At 43.6% G+C, this 19,824-nt stretch overlaps 1 protein-coding gene across 1 annotated transcript in view; it reads left to right on the forward strand.

The window, feature by feature from the left end:
• The window catches only part of LOC141191654 (uncharacterized), an 83,377-nt gene that overhangs the window by 14,111 nt on the left and 49,442 nt on the right, over positions 1-19,824 (forward strand). The window contains exons 2-4 of the mRNA XM_073661594.1: positions 7,115-7,259; positions 7,389-7,568; positions 7,642-7,765. Coding sequence (XP_073517695.1) covers positions 7,115-7,259; positions 7,389-7,568; positions 7,642-7,765 — 449 coding nt within the window. The remainder of the gene's footprint in view (positions 1-7,114; positions 7,260-7,388; positions 7,569-7,641; positions 7,766-19,824) is intronic.

Below are 19,824 nucleotides of genomic sequence, written 5' to 3' on the forward strand. Positions count from 1 at the left end.
TTGCATTGCTTTCAACTGTGAAAAATACATTTACTGGTAAATGTTATTGTGAAGAAACGGCAGCAGGGAGACCCCACAGAATCTCGCTGTTGCCACCACTTATAATGGATCCGCCACCCGCCTGATGTCACACTACGCCAGATGGAGCACGTCATACGGATCTACCCGTTGCACCTACATGACGTTCTGCACCCCCCTCAAGGATGCTTAAGGTCAGATTGGTACAGTTCTATACAGTCACCCCCTGTACACATGGGTACAGAGAGGCACCAGGGAGTGAGAAAAGGTGTTCCACTCAGCCACTGACATGGCACCACACTCGCTCAAGCCCCTGAGAGGCTCTTTCACTACTCCAGTGAAGTAGAGCCTTGTCGGCCTGGTAGAGCTGCCACAAGTTTCTATTTGATATTCTGTAACGGACTTATATCTGTCTAGAAACCAGCCCGGTAGCATGTTCATTGGACCGAACAACAGACGTAAGGTTCGTGGATCGAGATAAAAGAACAGCCCAAGTACAAAAGTATGGTACAACAAGTATAAGCAGAACTTGAGTCAATTACCAGTTTAGATGGAATGGCCTGGCTTGTGTGGGAGGGCTGCCACATGGAAGGCTGTGTGCCCTCGCTTAGTGGATGGACTTTTCCCACATGTCATGTCAGGGTTCCTGGAGTACTTAACCCCTCTGGCTGACTCCCAATCCGGCTTTGTGGCTACGCCCAAATCTCCTCCCCTGGTTGCTCTTAGCGAAGAGACTCCCAAAACCTCTTTACTGGATGGTCTTAAGGAATCGCTTCTGCTACTCGTGGAGACCAAACAAAGTGGTCCTAGGGGCTTCTGAAAGGCTGTGCTGCATATCTCCCTTTCCTTGCTTGCTGGGCGGTGAAGAAAGGAATGGTGAGATTCTCCATTCTTTTAGGTTTCCAAAAATCCATTTTGTGTATCACTCGGATGTATCGTCTTCCCATAATTCGCTGTTGATTTATGTTTCTTGAACAAAGAATCACATGGCGTGGGGGGAAGGGCCCGCCTCCTGCAGTTGCTGGGGGATTTCTCACGCTTGTCGGCCCCCTCCTTTGCAAGCTGCAGTGTCAAATTTCACTGTACATGGAGATCTCTGTAATCCTGCCAACAGTGCACAGTGATTGACATGGGATTACCTTGAATATCTTCAGTCATTTTAACATTTTACTACCTTATCTGGCCTTGTGGTTTGTGACACATGATCAGACACATCCTGTTTCATTTATGAAGGAGGGATTCTGAAAGTCACAAAGCCTATTTTTTATAGGGCCATCAGGCGGCCCTTACTATTGTTAAAGGGCCAGCAGTCAGCCCTCACTAATGTTAGAGGGCCAGCATCTGCCTATGCTTTGTTGTTCCCATTATTAAGGAGCGGTTCTCCTATACTGTTATGGCAAATGCAGTGACTTCAAGGGCTGCCAAAAATTAAGACACACTCCAATACCCCTTTGAAAAGACATAGAGGAAGACCTCAGTAACAAAATGTTCCCATTACAAAGGAGCGGTTCTGCTCTAAAGTTATTGCGTATGCAGTGACTGCAAGAGCTGAAAAAAAATTTGAACGCATCCCAATACCCATTTGAAGAGTCATAGAGGAGGGCCTCAGTAAAAAAAAATGTTCCCATTATTAGGAAGCGTGACAAAAACGCTAGCGGCAGGGCAGGCCAGGACCTCCAAGGCGTAGAGAGCCAGTTCATACCACGTGTCCAGCTTGGATAATAATTATAATTATAAGGCACGGAGGAATAACGGAGGACGTTGGTACGGTTGTCAAGTTACTCCTTCAGCATCTTCGAAAAATTATCCCTCATTGTGAGAGTACCCCGCGCATCAAGGCCTGTGAGATGAGTGGGTCTGAGAAAACTCTTCCAGACCTTCGACGGTGTTCCCCTGCCTCTGCTGAATCGTATTTACAGTGGGTACGGAAAGTATTCAGACCCCTTTAAATTTTTCACTCTTTGTTTCATTGCAGCCAGTTGGTAAATTCTAAAAAGTTAATTTTTTTCTCATTAAAGTCCACTCTGCACCCCATCTTGACTGAAAGAAAACAGAAATGTAGAAATTTTTGCAAATATATTAAAAAAGGAAAACTGAAATATCACATTATTATAAGTATTCAGACCCTTTCCTCAGGCACTCATATTTAAGTCGGTTATAGGAAGTTTCGCCCCCAGCAGTTCGCCCCATCTGTTCACCCCAGGTACATTTCGCCCTCGCACATTTCGCCCCCAGGAATATTCGCCCCCGTACATTTCGCCCCCCATGTTTTGCCCGCGGACGTTTTCAAACTGTTTTATTAAAACACTTGTATAAATAATTCTAACAAAAAGGAGACAGATATAAATATATTTATACAAACAAATGTAGAACAATGAACTTTACTAAACAATACGTAGAATAAAGCCAAGTTGTACATTAGGGCCAATGAAAACAAAAACCTTTTGTGCCCGAGTCCACAGCACTTTAATTGTAAAAATTGTTGAAAAATGTGTTTTCTGTATTTACCATAAAATTCCTTTCTGTTTGGATATATTAGCCGACACAAGAGCGTGAGTATACACCCGGCCACTAGAGGGCATTCCATCTTGTAACCCCGAGATATACCAGGATCAGGGCGGTGGTGTCCATATGAGCCATCCAGATCTCCCTGAAGGAGAGACGCCCCCCCCCCCCTAAGCTGAAATGACCACAGGAGGCTGCCTGTGGGGCTCTCTGCAAGATGACAGGGTGCCTGGAAAAACTGAAAATAGGCCCAGGAGGGCGCATATTGCTAACCAGAAAAGATTCTGGAGCTGTGAAACCACACGGTGTCCCCAAATGGCAATGGCGACAGAAGGCACCTGGGTCTTCTGTCTGGATGTTTGCAGAGGAAAGGAATAGTGCAAGGATAGGAAACAAGAGACTGCAAGAGAGCCCGCAGCAATGCCAGCACCGGCAGGAGCCCAGGAAAATAAACACTGTGAAAACTGCTTGAGGGGAGATAAATCCCACTCTCCAACCCCCATCACCCACTGACCCCAAGCTGGGTGGGGTAGGTTGGAGTATCATGGCACCCTATAGGCAGAACAAAATTTGCAATCTACAGGGTGGGCCATTTATATGGATACACCTAAATTAGATGGGAATGGTTGGTGATATCAACTTCCTGTTTGTGGCACATTAGTATATGGGAGGGGGAAAACTGTTCCAGATGGGTGGTGACCATGGTGGCCATTTTGAAGTAGGCCATTTTGGATCCAACTTTATTTTTTTTAATGGGAAGAGGGTCATGTGACACATAAAACTTATTGAGAATTTCATAAGAACAACAATGGTGTGCTTGGCTTTCCTTAATTTTTTTTACAAGTTTATGACCACTTATAAAATGTGTTCAAAGTGCTGCCCATTGTGTTGGATTGTCAATGCAACCCTCTTCTCCCACTCTTGACACACTGCTAGCAACAGCGCAGAAGAAATGCTAGCACAGGCTTCCAGTATCCGTTGCATATTGTATCCTCACAGCATAGACAGTTGCCCTCAGATGACCCCAAAGATAAGTCTAAGGGGGTCAGATCAGGAGACCTTGGTGGCCATTCAACTGGCCCACGATGACCAATCCACTTTCTAGGAAACTGTTCATCTAGGAATGCTCGGACCTGACACCCATAATGTGGTGGTGCACCATCTTGTTGGAAAAACTTAGGGAACGTGCCATCTTCAGTGCATAAAGAGGGCAACACATCATCAAGTAGCAATTTCAGATATCCAATGGCATTGAGGTTTACATTGATGAAGAATGGTCCCACTATCTTTGTACCCCATATACCACACCATACCATCAAGATACGAGATGTGCAGCATCTGAAACAACAGATACTGGAAGCCTGTGGTAGCATTTCTTCTGCAGTGTTGCTATCATTGTGTCAAGAGTGGGAGAAGAGGGTTGCATTGACAATCCAACACAACATGAAGTTGATATAACCAACCATTCCCATTTAATTTAGGTGTATCCCTATAAATGGCCCACTCTGTAGTTGCGATAAAAGCCTTATTGTGAGAGACTACCTGGAAACTACCTGCACCCCTGGAGCAGAAGCCAGTGGAGGTTGATCAGAGCCTAGAAAAAAAAAGGCAACTGGTCAGAAGTAAGGGAACGTGAGTGGGCCCCATAACACAGATAACGCCTCCTAGGATGGCGCAGAAAAAATCAATAGAAAAGCATCAAGAGAGTACAGAAAGAGAGGGGGGGAGACATGGCAAAGAAGGGGGGGAGACACGGCAAAGAAGGGGGGGGGACACGGCAAAGAAGGGGGGGACACGGCAAAGAAGAGGGGGGAAGACACGGCAAAGAAGAGGGGGGAAGACACAGCAAAGAAGGGGGGGAGACACGGCAAAGAAGGGGGGAGAGACACAGAAAAGAAGGGGAGGAAGACACGGCAAAGAAGGGGGGGAGACACGGCAAAGAAGGGGGGGAAGACTCGGCAAACAAGGGGGGCAGACACGGCAGAGAAGGGGGGTAGACACAGCAAAGAAGGGGGGGGAGACACGGCAAAGAAGGGGTGGAAATATGGCAAAGAAGGGGGGGGGAGACACGGCAAAGGGGGAGGGGGAAGACACGGGACCCCGAGCACCAAGCAAGTAACAGCGCTTCCTCCTTCCCCACACAGACCCCCAGCACGCAGCCCCATGCAAATAAAAGGATCCCCTCCTTTCCCAGGCAGATCCAAACCTACAAAATCCTCCTACAATGGAGCATGAGGCCCCGCCCCTTCTGGTGACATCATCAGATTGCATGCTCACATGGGTATGACGTCAGCAGAGGTCCTTTAGCCGACTTGGCTTTACTGTCTATCCTGCCTGTTTCCCAGGTGGCTCCTTCTGTTCCGGTGTGCGGCTCAGCAGGTGCAGGTCTGTGCAGACTCTGCGCTATTCTCTGTGGATTATTCCTCTTCCTTCTATATCGCCGCCATACTCCACAGCGCTGTACACATTATTATCGCTCTCACTATAGTCCTTATTCACACCTGCGATTCCTATCTGTGTCTGTCCAGTGATTGCTGTTTCCTCTTTGCCTCCAGACAGTAATGTCCTCCCCTCTGTACCGGCCACTGTAATAATTCTCCCTTCTCCCCCTGTGACCCCACAAGATAATATTCCCCTATTCACCTGCAGCGGCCAGAACTCCTTCTATGTGTCCGAAATAGTATTACTGCCCCCTGTGTGCCCCCATATATTAGTAATGTCGCCTGTGTGCCCCCATATATTAGTAATGTCCCCTGTGAGCCCCCATATATTAGTAATGTAGCCTGTGTGCCCCCATATATTAATAATGTTGCCTGTGTGCCCCCATATATTATTGTCCCCTGTGTGCCCCATATATTAGTAATGTCGCCTGTGTGCCCCCATATATTAGTAATGTTCCCTGTGTGCCCCCATATAATAGTAATGTTCCCTGTGTGCCTCCATATATTAGTAATGTCCCCTGTGTGTCCCCATATATTAGTAATGTCCCCTGTGTGCCCCCATATATTTGTAATGTCACGGGCCATATACCAGGATGCACTATATGGGACCATTATACTGTGGGTACTGTATGTGGCCATTATACTGTGGTGCACTATATGGGACCATTATGCTGGGTTGCTGCACTATATGGGGGGGCATTATACTGTGGGGCATTATATGGGGCCATTAGACTGTGGGGCACTGTATGGGGGGGCATTAGACAGTGGGGCACTGTATGGGGGGGCATTAGACACGGGGGCACTGTATGGGGGGCCATTAGACACTGGGGCACTGTATGGGGGGCCATTAGACACTGGGGCACTGTATGGGGTCATGATACTGTGGGGCACATTATAGTGTGGAGCACTGTATCGGGGGGCCATTACACTGTGGGGCACTGTATCGGGGGGCCATTAGACTGTGGGGCACATTATAGTGTGGGACACTGTATGGCGCCATTATACTGAGGACTCGGTGACTCTGAAGAGCGGTGTAGTTACTGAGGTCACTGCTCATCAGAGCCGCCAGGTCTTGTGGAACGCAGTGGGCCCCAGAGTGGCTGCTGCTACGGCCTATGGAGCGTCGTCCTCTGAACAAGGCTCCATAGCCTTTGGATGTTGGATTCAGGGATCAGCGTGGGAACGCCATGGACTACGTCGGACCTGCATTGTTTTTTTGTTTTTTTTTTCAAAAATAAATTGGTGAACCAGGAAGAGTGTCGGGGAGTCTTTCTTCAAATAATTTTTTTTTATGTCTGTGTATTTTTTTCTCCATTACTAACCCCAGGGCTTGATGCCAAATGTGTTTTTTGACAATTCACAGCTGACATCAACCTCAACTATCATTACCCCAATTGCCACCGCACCAGGGCAATAGAGAAGAGGTGGGCAAAGTGCGTATTTTCAGGCTGGATAGGGTCAATAACCAGGATCGTTCTGAGCCTGATATCAGCCCGCAGCTGTCTGCTTCACCTTGCCTGGTTGCGAAAAATAGTGGGGGACCCCACGTGGGTTTTTTTTCATTTATTTATTAGGGTAAACACCCTTTAGTGCCACATGAAAGGCACTAAAGGGTGCAAGTTTATTATATGTAGGGGCTTGTGAAATTATATATAAAAGCATCAAACTTCTGTGTGTGAATCAGACATGAGATCTAACGTGACATAAGATTACAGTCCGGGGAAGACGGGAAACATTCATATAGACGGCCGGTGGAGATGTAGTCAATGATGGACTCTGGCCGAATATTTTTCTAGAGCCGTAGTAGATGATGAACCTGTTGTCCTCCTCATGAAGTAGTTATTTCTTATGTTACATGTTATGAATATCTCCTGCAGTATTACTAATGCTGATTCCAGTGTCGGTAAATGGGACGAGAATTAGCTTTATGGAAGATGAGTTTATGAGAAACGTGTTCAGCTGCAGACTCTGAGGAAGAAACTACTTGTTGTCTGTGGCCTAAAATATATAGGTTTTATTACTAGATGTAAAGCAGAAAACTAAATACTGTAAAATAATAAATCTCCTCATGTTTCCCTTATTATCTCCAGTAATTGTAATATTACACAGGATTTTTATGATGTTCCATCGGCTCATTTTCTTCTTGTCAGGTCAATATCAGATCTTCTCAGTGAATATCTTCTATGTAAGAGAATTTTCCTGATTCTCCCATCAAAGATCGAGATGGACAGAGACAAGATGGCGGAGAGGATATTACACCTCACCCTAGAGATCCTCTTCCGGCTTACTGGAGAGGTGAGAGATTCTGATGACATCACATTACATCATTCTTATCTATGGGAATAACAGATGGACAGAACTGGAGAGGTGAGGACTCTGGAAATGTCTGTAGTGAGATTTATTAATGTGTCTCTCCATAATCAGGATTATACAGTAGTGAAGAAGACCTCTAGTGAGCGCTGTCAGGACCCTGTGTCTGAGGGATGGGGAAGACCCCTGAGCCCAATCACGGGGCCTCCACCACACTCCCTGATACATAAGGACATCAATGACCAGAAGATCCTAGAACTCACCTACAAGATGATTGAGCTGCTGTCTGGAGAGGTGACACTGCTGGGACATTATACAGTAACGCTATGAAGGGATTGGGGGATGACGGTATCATTGTATGTGTCAGGTTCCTATAAGGTGTCAGGATGTCGCTGTTTATTTCTCCATGGAGGAGTGGGAGTATATAGAAGAACACAAATATCTGTACAAGGACATCAAGATGGAGGTTCCCCAGCCCCTCACATCACCAGGTAATAGGACTAAATACACACGGCCTATAATTATCTGTATGTAAAGAATGAATTCAGTCCCTGTATGTGTTTCCTCCAGATCTATCCAGTAAGAGGACAACACTCCACGTCATAAATTCCATTATGTTTTCAATCCTAAGGAATTCAGATTAGTGCACAATCTCTCCTGAAATGGGGGCGCTAATACTTTCTCTTTTCTTCTGGTCAGGACTCATAGTAGCTCCAGTGGTCCACCATAAATGAATAAAGTCCGGTTTAGTGTTGGTGTTCTCCCCCCATACATAAAATTTTGTTGGAGATGTAACATTTTTTTATTCCATATCTTTCTTTACAGCTTAATTCTGTGTGATAGTTTGATTGTGGTGGGATCGGCCTGCCTCACTTATGTGAGTCTGTAACTCCCTGGTAGTCTTTAAAAAAAAAAAAAGGTCTCCATTTTCTCTTCCAAATGCCCTTACGATACTTTAGATAGCTAAGAGCCACCAAGCCCCATACTCTAATTACCCCTGAGAGGTTTCACCACTAGTTACTATTTACTGATGAAGACTGTTGAGTTTGATCATTTCAATAGATGTGTCATTGTCTATACTCACACTTTTTGACTCCACTAGTTAGTGTCCAAAATAGGGATTGCCTTGCCCATCACCCTTTACCCCTCTACATAGATCTGGACTTGCACCCCTAGGCTTGGGCCATGGTGTTACCTGCTGTTCTTTGGTGTGAGATGGGAAGAAGAATAGTCATGTAGCCGGGTCAGAGCCAAGGGCTGGAGAGAACCTCGATCTCCCAGAGCTTCTGGTTCTGATGTCTCCTCCATTACCAGCGCCGCCTGCAGAATGAATAAGGTGACAGAGGCAGATGTCGCAGGAGCAGATCCCAGAGAAAATGGGAGATGCCTTTTGCAGAAGCCCTAAAATAACAAAATTGCTGAAAACGAGAGCAGTAGAAATCCACATAAGTGACTCCATTTTGGAAATTATAACTCTCAGTGAATTAATCTATAGGAGTAGTGACTATTTTGACTCCACAGGCACTTTCCTGAAATTAGCACGCAGTGGATGTTGGAGAAAGAAAATTGCAAATATACCATTTTATTACCCAACACATAGTGCCCAGATTGTGCTCCAGGAGACACACACCGTAAATTAAGTGGGTTCTTCTCACTATAGTAATGCCGAATACATGGATGATAAATGTGGTTTGGGCGCACTGCAAGGCTCAGAAGCGAGGGGGAGATTTCAATTTGGGAGAGCGGATATTGCTGGATTGGGTTATGGAAGCCATGTTACCTTTCAAAAGCCTTTGAGCCACTAATGGTGTAGAAACCTTTTGGTTTTCCACTGACACATGATGGACCTGAGTGGGGGCTTGTTTTTTTTTGAGATGAGTAGAAGTTTTTATTGGTATTATTTTCGCCTACATAACATTGTTTGATGGCTTTTTATTCCATATTTGGGAGGCAAAATGAACAAACAGTTGAACACCTCGCTCTACTGGTTCATCCTATGAGGTTTTCTATTAGACTGTGAACTGTCATTGTCTTGATGAATAATTCAATATTTTACATAACTTGCCATTTTTACAGACAGTTTAAGTAGAAATGTTCAAAAATATACAATTCAAGGATATTTTATTCTAAAATAATAATTGGTTTTTTTCTTGGCAGATGACTGTACCAGGAGATCAGAGGGACAGCTGACATCTTCAATTTTTAAATCAGATGATCTTGAGATCCCACAGGATACAATTGAAGTGAATGCCATTACTCCAGATATACCATCATCCCTTCACAGCAAAGATCTGTCATCTGATCATTTGAAACATGTCCTGTCTTCTGATTCATTACCGACTACTAAGGAAAATCAAAGTCACAAAATAAGCATTAAAAAACAAACTGCTCCTAAAGCAAAGAAGCCATTTTCACATTCAGAATGTGGAAATAATTTTCCCCTCAAAAAATGTATTCTTAAACATCAAAAAATTCATACGACAGAGAATAGCTTTGCATGTTCCAAGTGTGGGAAATGTTTTAACCAGAAATCAGATTTCGTTAAGCACCAGAGAACTCACACAGGGGAGAAGCCTTTTTCCTGTTCAGAATGTGGGAAATATTTTAACCATAAATCAAGTCTTGTTACACACCAGAGACTTCACACAGGGGAGAAACCATTTTCCTGTTTAGAATGTGGAAAAAGTTTTGTGAGAAAATCATATCTTTTAAGTCACCAAATAATTCACACAGGGGAGAAGCCATTTTCATGTTCAGAATGTGGGAAATGTTTTAACCATAAATCAGATCTTGTTACGCACCAGAAAAGTCACACAGGAGAGAAGCCATTTTCATGTTTGGAATGTGGAAAATGTTTTAAACTGAAAGCGCATCTTAATAGACACCAGAGAATTCACACAGGGGAGAAGCCATTTTCATGTTCAGAATGTGGAAAATGTTTTGTGAAGAAAACAAGCCTTCTTAGTCACCAGACAACCCACACAGTGAAGAGGCCTTTTTCATGTAATTAATGTGGGAAATGTTTTACACGGAATCAACTTTTAATAAACATCAGAGAACTCACACAGGGGAGAAGCCTTTTTCATGTTCAGAATGTTGGAAATGTTTTAACTGAAAATTGTATCTTCTTAAAGCAGTTATCCACTACTACTGACAACTCCGGAACCAGGCAGTAAGAACTAACATTGGCATTACCTAAGTGTCACAGGTGAGTTTATATAGCAGTGGCCAACACTGAACAGCTGAGACAATCCAGGTAGGAAAGCTCCAGGTGCTTCAACTGAACAGATTAACCCTTGCACTGCTAGCAAGGAAAAAAACTGCACTTTTGAATATGATGGTGAAGTACTTTTAACCAGTGCAGAAGTACATGAAACCAGGCACCGCAGTCTTCTGGCCCCTCTCTGTTGCGGTAACCCAGGGACTCTAACTCTGAAATTGCAATCACTATTAAGCCTCAGCCCTAAAGTACACCACATATTTAAGTTCTGGTATTTTTTGGGGAAAAAGGTAACAATTTTAATGGAAGTGGTCATCAGAACGTGATACCTGACCAACCTAGGTGGGGGGATGTGTTAGGGGTCCTATTACCTTACCCTGGGCTGCAGAATTAAGAATCAACCTTGCTTCTTGTTTTAATAATAACACATGAAGATTTCCAAATTGTGGAGGGAACTTGACCTTTTTTATTCCAGCAAAACACTTCGGATCAGCATTATGATAATCATGCATGTGTCTTCTAAGTGGAGAAGCTCCCTTTCCAGTGATTATAGAGCGATAATGTTCTCTAAATCGGAAAAAGGTCATATAGTTTTACCTTTGTTATAGAATTTACATGGGGAGATGACGTATACCACATGCTTAGTTCTACATGACACAAAGTCCTTCACATGTCAGGTCAATGGTCCTAAGCAGAAGCTTTTATCTGATCTGCAGGTGGCAGAACGAGCAGCTGCCGCATCTGAAGGGTCTCTAGCCAGTTACCTGTATTGTGTTCAGTTCTGTTTCTGACTATTAAATCTCCCAATTTACTACTTCTACATGAAAATAGGAGTTTATTATTGGCTTCTCGTTTAGCTCTTTGTCGCTTTCTATCAGGTGTCCGTTTTGTCTTATAGCTGTATGGATCACCTTATCCATTGCTTTGTGTTTGACAGTTAAAGTTAACCTCTCTACGGTACTCTGCTTTTTCTTATCTTTCTGTTTTAATAAATCTTTTTGATTTTTTTTTACTGACTCTGTCTGTTCATTTAGTAGGGGTAATGGATATCATCGACTAAGAAAATTTATTTTTGAGTTCATTTGCTTGTCTGGAAAATGTGTCATCATTGTTATTGATCTTTCTTAATCTCAGGAATTGACTGTAAGGAGCCATCTCTTTGTGTGCTGTGGATGTGCACAGTTATAATGTAACAGCAAATTTGTTGCAGTGTTTTTTTTATACATTTCTGTAACTATTTTTCCTTCCTGTATGTTTATTTTGATATTGAAATATTCTAATGAGTTCCCCCACAATTTGCAGCAAATTTCATGTTTTGAACATTAATTTTAATTCAGATAGGGAACAAAAGAAAAAAAACCTGCATTAGTGCCCACCCATCCAATAAACACATCATCTACATACTGGAGATACGCACGAATGTGTCTAATACAGTGTTTCCCAAACCCAATCCTCACGTCCCCCCACAGGTCATGTTTTCAGGATCTCCTTAGTATTACACAGGTGATTGAAGTATCATCAAGGCATCAGGAATTCTCTCACCTGTGCAATACTAAGGAGATCCTGAAAACATGACCTGTGGGGGTCCGTGAGGATGGGGTTTGGGAAACACTGGTCTAATATATGGGTTTGAGGTAGTGGTGACATATTTATCTTCAAAAAAAGCCAAGAATAAGTTGGCAAAAACACATGCCACAGGGGTACCCATTGCGGTTCCAACCTGCTGAAGGAACCACTTGTCCAGAAATTTAAACGTTTTATGGGATAAAACAAAACCCAAAGCTTCACTTACAAAGTCACTATATTCCTTATTTTCACCTGCATTGTTTAACCCCTTTACCCCCGAGGGCAGTTTGCACGTTAATGACCAGGCCAATTTTTACAATTCTGACCACTGTCACTTTATGATGTAATAGCTCTGTAACGCTTCAACGGATCTCACTGATTCTGAGATTTATTTTTTCGTGACATATTGTACTTCATGATAGTGTTAAAATTTCTTGCTTTATTTGTGAAAAAATTGAATTTTGGCAAAAATTTTTGCAATTTTCAAAATTTGAATTATCATGGCCTTAAGTTAGAGAGAGATATTTATTAACTATTTTGTTTGACATAACATTTCCCACATGTCTACTTTATACTGTCTACTTTTTTTTGTTAAGAAGTTATAAGGGTTAAAATTTCACCAGCGATTTCTCATTTTTGCAGCAAAATTTACAAAACCATTTTTTTTAGGGACCACATCATTTTTGAAGCGACTTTAAGGGGCTTTTATGACAGAAAATACCCAAAAGTGCCACCATTCTAAAAACTGCACCCCTCAAGGTGCTCAAAACCACATTCAAGAAGTTTATTAACCCTTCAGGTGCCTCACAAGAGTTTTTGGAATGTGGAAGAAATATGAACATATAACTTTTTTCGCAAAAATGTTACTTTAGACTCCAATTTATTTTTTTTTTCGCAACGGTAACAGGCAAAAATGGACCCCAAAGTTTGTTGTTCAATTTCTCCTGAGCACGCAGATACCCCATATGTGGGGAAAAAAAAATGTTTGGGCACACAGCAGGGTTCGGTAGGGAAGGAGCGCTATTTGACTTTTTGAATGTAAAATTTGTTTGAATAATTAGCAGACGCCATGTCGCGTCCTGGGAGCCACTGATGTGCCTAAATAACTGACCCCATTTTGAAAACTAGACACCTCAGGGAACTTCTCTAGATGTGTGGTGAGCACCCTGAACCCCCAGGTGCTTCACCGAAGTTTATAACGTAAAGCCTTGAAAATAAAAAAATCTAACTTTTTCCACAAAAATGATCTTTTAGCCACAATTTTTTTATTTTTACAAGGGTAAGAGGAGAAAATGGACCCCAAACACTGTTGTGCAATTTCTCCTGAGTATGCCGATACTCCATATGTGGGGAAAATACAGTGTTTGGGCACTTGGCAGGGTTCAGTATGGAAGGAGCACTGTGTGACTTTTTGAACGCAAAATTGGCTGAAATCAAGAGCAGGCGCCATGTCGTGTTGGGGGAACCACTGATATGCCTAAACAGTGGAAACCCCCCAAAAGTGACCCCATTTTGGAAACTACACCCCTCATGGATTTTTATTAAGGGGTATAGTGAACATTTTGAACCCAGAGGTATGACACAGAATTTGATAACATTAGGTCATCATATTGAATTAGTTGTCATTAGTCTTGAGTGCAAGTGCTTGCTACTTGAGTTTGCATAGGGTAATCGGGTATGCACCATGTATCGCTGGTGCTCAAGTGATATGCTCGAGTCCCTGCCCCGCATGTTTCACGGTTATTGGACACCCAAAAAAAACATGCAAGGATCACTCGTGCATGGCAGGCAATCCCCGCGTGTTTTTTTGGCTGTATAACAGCTGCGGAGCATCTCACTCGAGCACCCACCATACTCGGAGCATACCCGAGCACCCGATGCAAACTCAAGTAGCGAGCACTTGTGCACAACACTAGTCGACATATCGTCATTTTTTTTTCTTTACTTTTGAAAAAATCCCAACCCTAATATAAGCTTTACCCAAGTACAACCCTAAAGTTTATTTTTTATGCTGTTTCTCATGCGGTATTTAGTCGTCTAAGTAATTAGACTACTTTATTTTATGGGTCGGTGCGATTACAGCGATACCAGATTCATATCGGGTTTTTATGTTTGGCAGCGGTCACACACTAAAAGAAGCTTTTATTGCAAAGACTAGTTTTTGCAATCATTTTTCCATATTTCGGCTGACAGTCATGTAAGGGCTTGTTTTTTGCAGGACGAGTTGACGTTTTTATTAAATGACCTTTTTTGTTCACTTTCTATTCCGATTTTTTGGAGGCAGAATAAACAGAAACCAACAATTCAGGATTTTTTTTTATGCCGTTCTGCGTGTGGTAAGATTGATAAGGTAGCTTTATTCTTCGGGTCAGTACATTTACAGTGATACTACATTTATATATATTTTTTTATGTTTTGGCGCCTTTACATAATTTTATAGAAAAATATTTTTTTTTGCATCGCTTTATTCTGAGAGCTATAACTTTTTTATTTTTCACCTGATGGAGCTGTATGGCAGCTTGTTTTTTTGTGGGACAAGATGAAGTTGTCAGCGGTACCATTTTTATTTACATTTGTCTTTTTGACCACGCTTTATTCTATTTTTTGTTTGGCGGAATGATGATAAAGCATTGTTTTTTGCTTCATTTTATTTTATTTTTTTTCCCGTGTTCACTAAAGGGGTTAACTTGTGGGACAGTTTTATAGCTCAGGTTGTTCCGGACGCGGCAATTCCAAATACGTGTGCTTATATTGTTGCTTTTCTTTTTTTCATAATAATATTTAATTTAAGGGTACAGTGTATATATATATATTTTTGGATTATTTTTTCATATATATTTTTACAATTTTTTTTTACTTATTTTTTCCCCACTTTTTGACACTCTTTTTCTTTTACACTTTGTCCCACTATGGGACTTTCACTTTTTTGCAGGCTGATCACTAGTATAACATAGAGATGCTGCAGCTGCATCTCTATGCTATACAGGCTCTCAGCCTGCATGCAGAAGTTACTTTGATTGAGCACTGCGCATGATCAAAGTACGTTCCTGATGCCTGGTGACTCAGACATCAAGTCACCATGGCAACTACCGGGAGCCAGCACAGACAGCGCGAGATGCCGGAGAGAAGATAAGAGGGACGTGCTTACCTCCCCTTGCTCCTGGAATGCCGTAATCGACTTCAATCGCAGCATTTCGGGGGTTAATGTGCCAAGAGCGGGTTGGCACCGCTCCTGGCACACAGCACCGGCAGCGATCGCCCTGCACAGCTTGTGTGCGTGCGTGATCACATGGTGCGTAATAGCAGTAGTCCAATAGGCTCAGGACACAGGGACGTACTATTGCTGACAATGTTAGAGAGGGGTTTTAATGTACATTCAATTGCCTTTTTTTGGGGGGAATTCTATCAATGTTAAAATAAAATTCTCCTGTCATTCAGTGTCATATAAAGTCTTCAGGAATTCACCAGAGTCTTTTAGATATGGTGGAATATTTGTTAACAATGGTCTCAGCAGCCAGTCGAGATATTTTGACAGTGGTTCCATTACAGAACCAATCCCAGAGATTATCGGACTGCCAGGAGGTGAGGTTAAGGATTTGTGCACTTTGAGTATATAGTACCAGTATTTTTCAACCTTTTTCTGAAAAACATACGGAGTTGAATTTTATATTTATTAGTAGGATCATCCGGCAAAGGAACATATGTGGAGTCATCCATTAATTGTCTGTGTGCCTCTGAGATATACCATATGATGCCCTGTTATGGGGGAGGTCTGCTGCTGACACTGTTATAGGGTTAATGTACCCCAATTCTATACTAATATCCCCCATCCTGATATATATGATTCCCATGTTGGTATATATGGTCCCCCATCCAGGTATACACACACAGCTCCGCTCCAGAGCTCCTCTTGCACACGTGGCTCTGCTCCGCACACCTCGTACACACGCGGCTCTGCTCCGCACACCTCGTACACACGCGGCTCTGCTCCGCACACCTCGTACACACGCAGCTCTGCTCCGTACACCTCGTACACACGCGGCTCTGCTCCGTACACCTCGTACACACGCGGCTCTGCTCCGTACACCTCGTACACACGCGGCTCTGCTCCGTACACCTCGTACACACGCGGCTCTGCTCCGTACACCTCGTACACACGCGGCTCTGCTTTGTACACCTCGTACACACGCGGCTCCGCTCCGCACACCTCGTACACACGCGGCTCCGCTCCGTACACCTCGTACACACGCGGCTCCGCTCCGTACACCTCGTACACATGCGGCTCCGCTCCGCACACCTCGTACACACGCGGCTGTGCTCCGTACACCTCGTACACACGCGGCTCTGCTCCGTACACCTCGTACACACGCGGCTCTGCTCCGTACACCTCGTACACACGCGGCTCTGCTCCGTACACCTCGTACACACGCGGCTCCGCTCCGTACACCTCGTACACACGCGGCTCCGCTCCGTACACCTCGTACACACGCGGCTCCGCTCCGTACACCTCGTACACACGCGGCTCCGCTCCGTACACCTCGTACACACGCGGCTCTGCTACATCCACACTGTAAACCCCTCCTGACCCCACACATAAACTTCAGCTCATCCAGCACCATGACAACCAGCACAGCAGAGTCCTGCATCCACTGAGGCCCCTGATCATGTGACCCCTGACTCCTCCCCTCCTGTGACCTCATCACAGCTCCTGTGCGCACAGAGCAGCCATATATGTGGTGGCGGCTCTGCAGGTGGAGGTATGTGGAGATCCCCCATTACTGGGCACAGGGGGCATTAACCCCTTCAGCACGGAGACTCTTTTGGGGTCTCTGTGTGGTGTGAACAGTGAGGTAACGGCTGAGGACAATGCAGCTTAGCTGGTTCCCGTCCACATTAGATCCATTCAGACGACTGCAGGATGAAGGACAGAAGCCCAGAGAAGTCCTCACACAACGCCATTATTCATCTCCTAGCCCCAGCACAGTAATGTAGATAGTAGTGATTATCTCTCCATTACTGGATCGAGTATCGCCGGTGCTCGAGCCTCATATGTTTCACAGCTGTCAGCCACTAAACACAAGGATTGGCCGCCATACACGGTAATGTGGTAGCCATGTTGGCTACTGGCATTACTGTGACTGGCCGGCCGCATTGGATCTTATAGAAGACCCGGGGGCGCGGTTGTTATAGGAGGGAGAGCTTAGATTAATGGCCCCCAGCCCTAAATATTATAGAGTTGTAACATTTAGTGCCTTTCATGTGAATTTAAAGGGGTTTTCCCACAAGCGAAAGTTCATTTAAAAAATTGTCTGTGTCTGACCGTGTATGGAGCATACCACATCTCCTGGGCGGGGGAGGAAGGAAAAGACTATACAGACATTACAGCAGGGGATCGCAGAGGATTCATTTTGTGAGGTAAAATATTGTTTAAAAACAGGCAGTGAAATGTTTTACCTTCCAAAATGAATCCTCTGCGATCCCCTGTTATAATGTCTGTATAGTCTTTCCTTCCTCCCCCGCCCAGGAGATGTGGTATGCTCCGTACAAGGTCAGACACAGACAATTTTTTAAATGAGCTTTTGTTCGTGGGAAAACCCCTTTAACCTTTTTTTTTTAAACCTATTAAATAAATAATGAATTTAGAAACATATTTTTGATAACCGGCCAAGGTAAAACAGACACCTGGGAGCTGATATTATCTGGCTAGGAAGGTCCATGAATATGATGGCCCTTCCCAGCACTTTGCCAGGCTCTTGCCGATTATCCTGGTGCATTGGCATTTGGCATAATATTTTTGGGGGTTTATGTCAGCTGGCCTCAATCCCAGGGGTTAGTATTGGAGAGACATCTATCCGACACCCCCATTACTAACCCAGTAAGCTAAAAAAAAAAAAAAACACACGAAAAACACTGCCTGGTTCACCAATTTATTAATTAAAAAAAAGCCTTGCTGGTCCGAGGTAGTCCAAGGATTCCGACATAGTCCACAAATGGCAACCTGAACGACATAAAAAGAGAGAATTCAATAAAGACAAGAGCCAGTCCCTCATTCACCAGTTATTATTATTATTATCCCCGCAGTTTCGATGTAGTCCACGATGTCCACCGATTCTATAGTACAAGCTATGGAGCCTCATCATAGAACGAAGTTTCAGAGGTCGCTCCCGGTCAGGCTGCGCTCTGTGGGAGCGGTGATTTTGGTTAAATTACTGACGTCTCGTATGTCTCGCTGAGTGCAGCCTGACCGGGAGCTGTACATCAGCTGTAGGCATAAGCAACGTTTCATAGAGACATCATGGAAAGAAAGTTGTGGGAAAACGCACCTGTTGCAATGTTTCGGGGTTGGACGCCTTTTAAAAGCTGGCGTCCTATCCCTTGGGTGTTCCTTATATAGTGATTGTCTCATTACAAGAAGATCCCGAATGTCAGAACCAATACACATATGTTCCATAAAGATAATACATGACACAAGAAACAAACAACCACCACCGTCCATTGATTTACAGGATTCTAACCTGTTAATACTAGAAATATATTGCACAGGAGATATCGCAGCCGATTCCCACAAGAATAATCCTGGGAACACAGAATTAGAGATGATTGTGTCTCAGCAGTTTCTATAGGACTTAATACATTCCTAATTCCGGAGAGTAATATAAATACAGCAGAGAACAGAGGAATAAAGTTCAGAGAAGAAGCTTCATAGAAAGACCATGAAGTTACAGATGTCATTTAACCCTTTGGGAGAAAGTGATTCCAGGGAGTAAATTCAGGACACGTCTCTGTAGAAGTTTACTGTGTTGTGACTGTGAATCTGCTGCGGTCATTTCTTCTAACACCGACCATTGGAGATCAGAACTTTTATCACCATCTCCGAGAAATGTCTGGCCACAGTGGTCTCACGAAACTTCTGCTCTTCTTCATTCTTTTTCTTGCAGGGGCCACAGTGGATTTCATCCAAGATTCATAGAGCCGAATAGAGGAGCGATGTTCGTTCAGTCTGATTTTAATTAATAGTTCTGTTTGCCCAACATCCACTTTACCACAAGGCACTTTATCGAGTAAATCACACCAGAACTGTAAAGGTATGTGCCCACGATCAGGAATAGCAGCGTTTTGGATGCAGCTCACCTGCGCTGCGTCCAAAACTCTGCGTTCTACATGTATTTGACGCTGCATAAGCTCACCCACGGCGCCGGTTTACAAGCATCAGCATGTCAATTTCTGTTGCAGAAACGCTCATCTCCGCAACAGAAATTTTCACAACAGAATGTATTGGATGTGTTAAATCCACATGGTTCACTGAACACATGCGGATTTAACTGCATGAGTACAACAGTGTTTTGGATGGAGCGAGTATACGCTACTTCCAAAACACTGCTATTTCCTGATCGTGGGCATATACCTTAGCAGGTAAAAAAACACCAATATCCACAGGTATCCCTTCTAATTGGTGGGAAAACTATTACCTTTAATCCTTGAACAGTTCTGGCATGACAAACATGAAAAAGTGTCCCTTTATGGATTTGAAAGAAAGTCTGTTTAGATACTTTAGCTTAATAGTATCTGCTATAATCAAATGGTTAGATAGCGATTTACCCTTAAGATTCACAAATTGTGAGGTTGTTTTAAAAATCTTATATTTAGGGTGTTTTTGTGTTGCCACCTTTATAAGAATCACAATGGTTTTGTTTTTGTTCCACTGATAGATACATACGACCCAACTATGAAAAACGTATTGCCCACATAGTATGCTGCCCTTTT

The sequence above is a fragment of the Phyllobates terribilis genome, unplaced genomic scaffold, assembly GCF_046119375.1.
Source record: "Phyllobates terribilis strain yellow unplaced genomic scaffold, ASM4611937v1 Scaffold_49__1_contigs__length_9717188, whole genome shotgun sequence".
NCBI classification, from domain to species: domain Eukaryota; kingdom Metazoa; phylum Chordata; class Amphibia; order Anura; family Dendrobatidae; genus Phyllobates; species Phyllobates terribilis.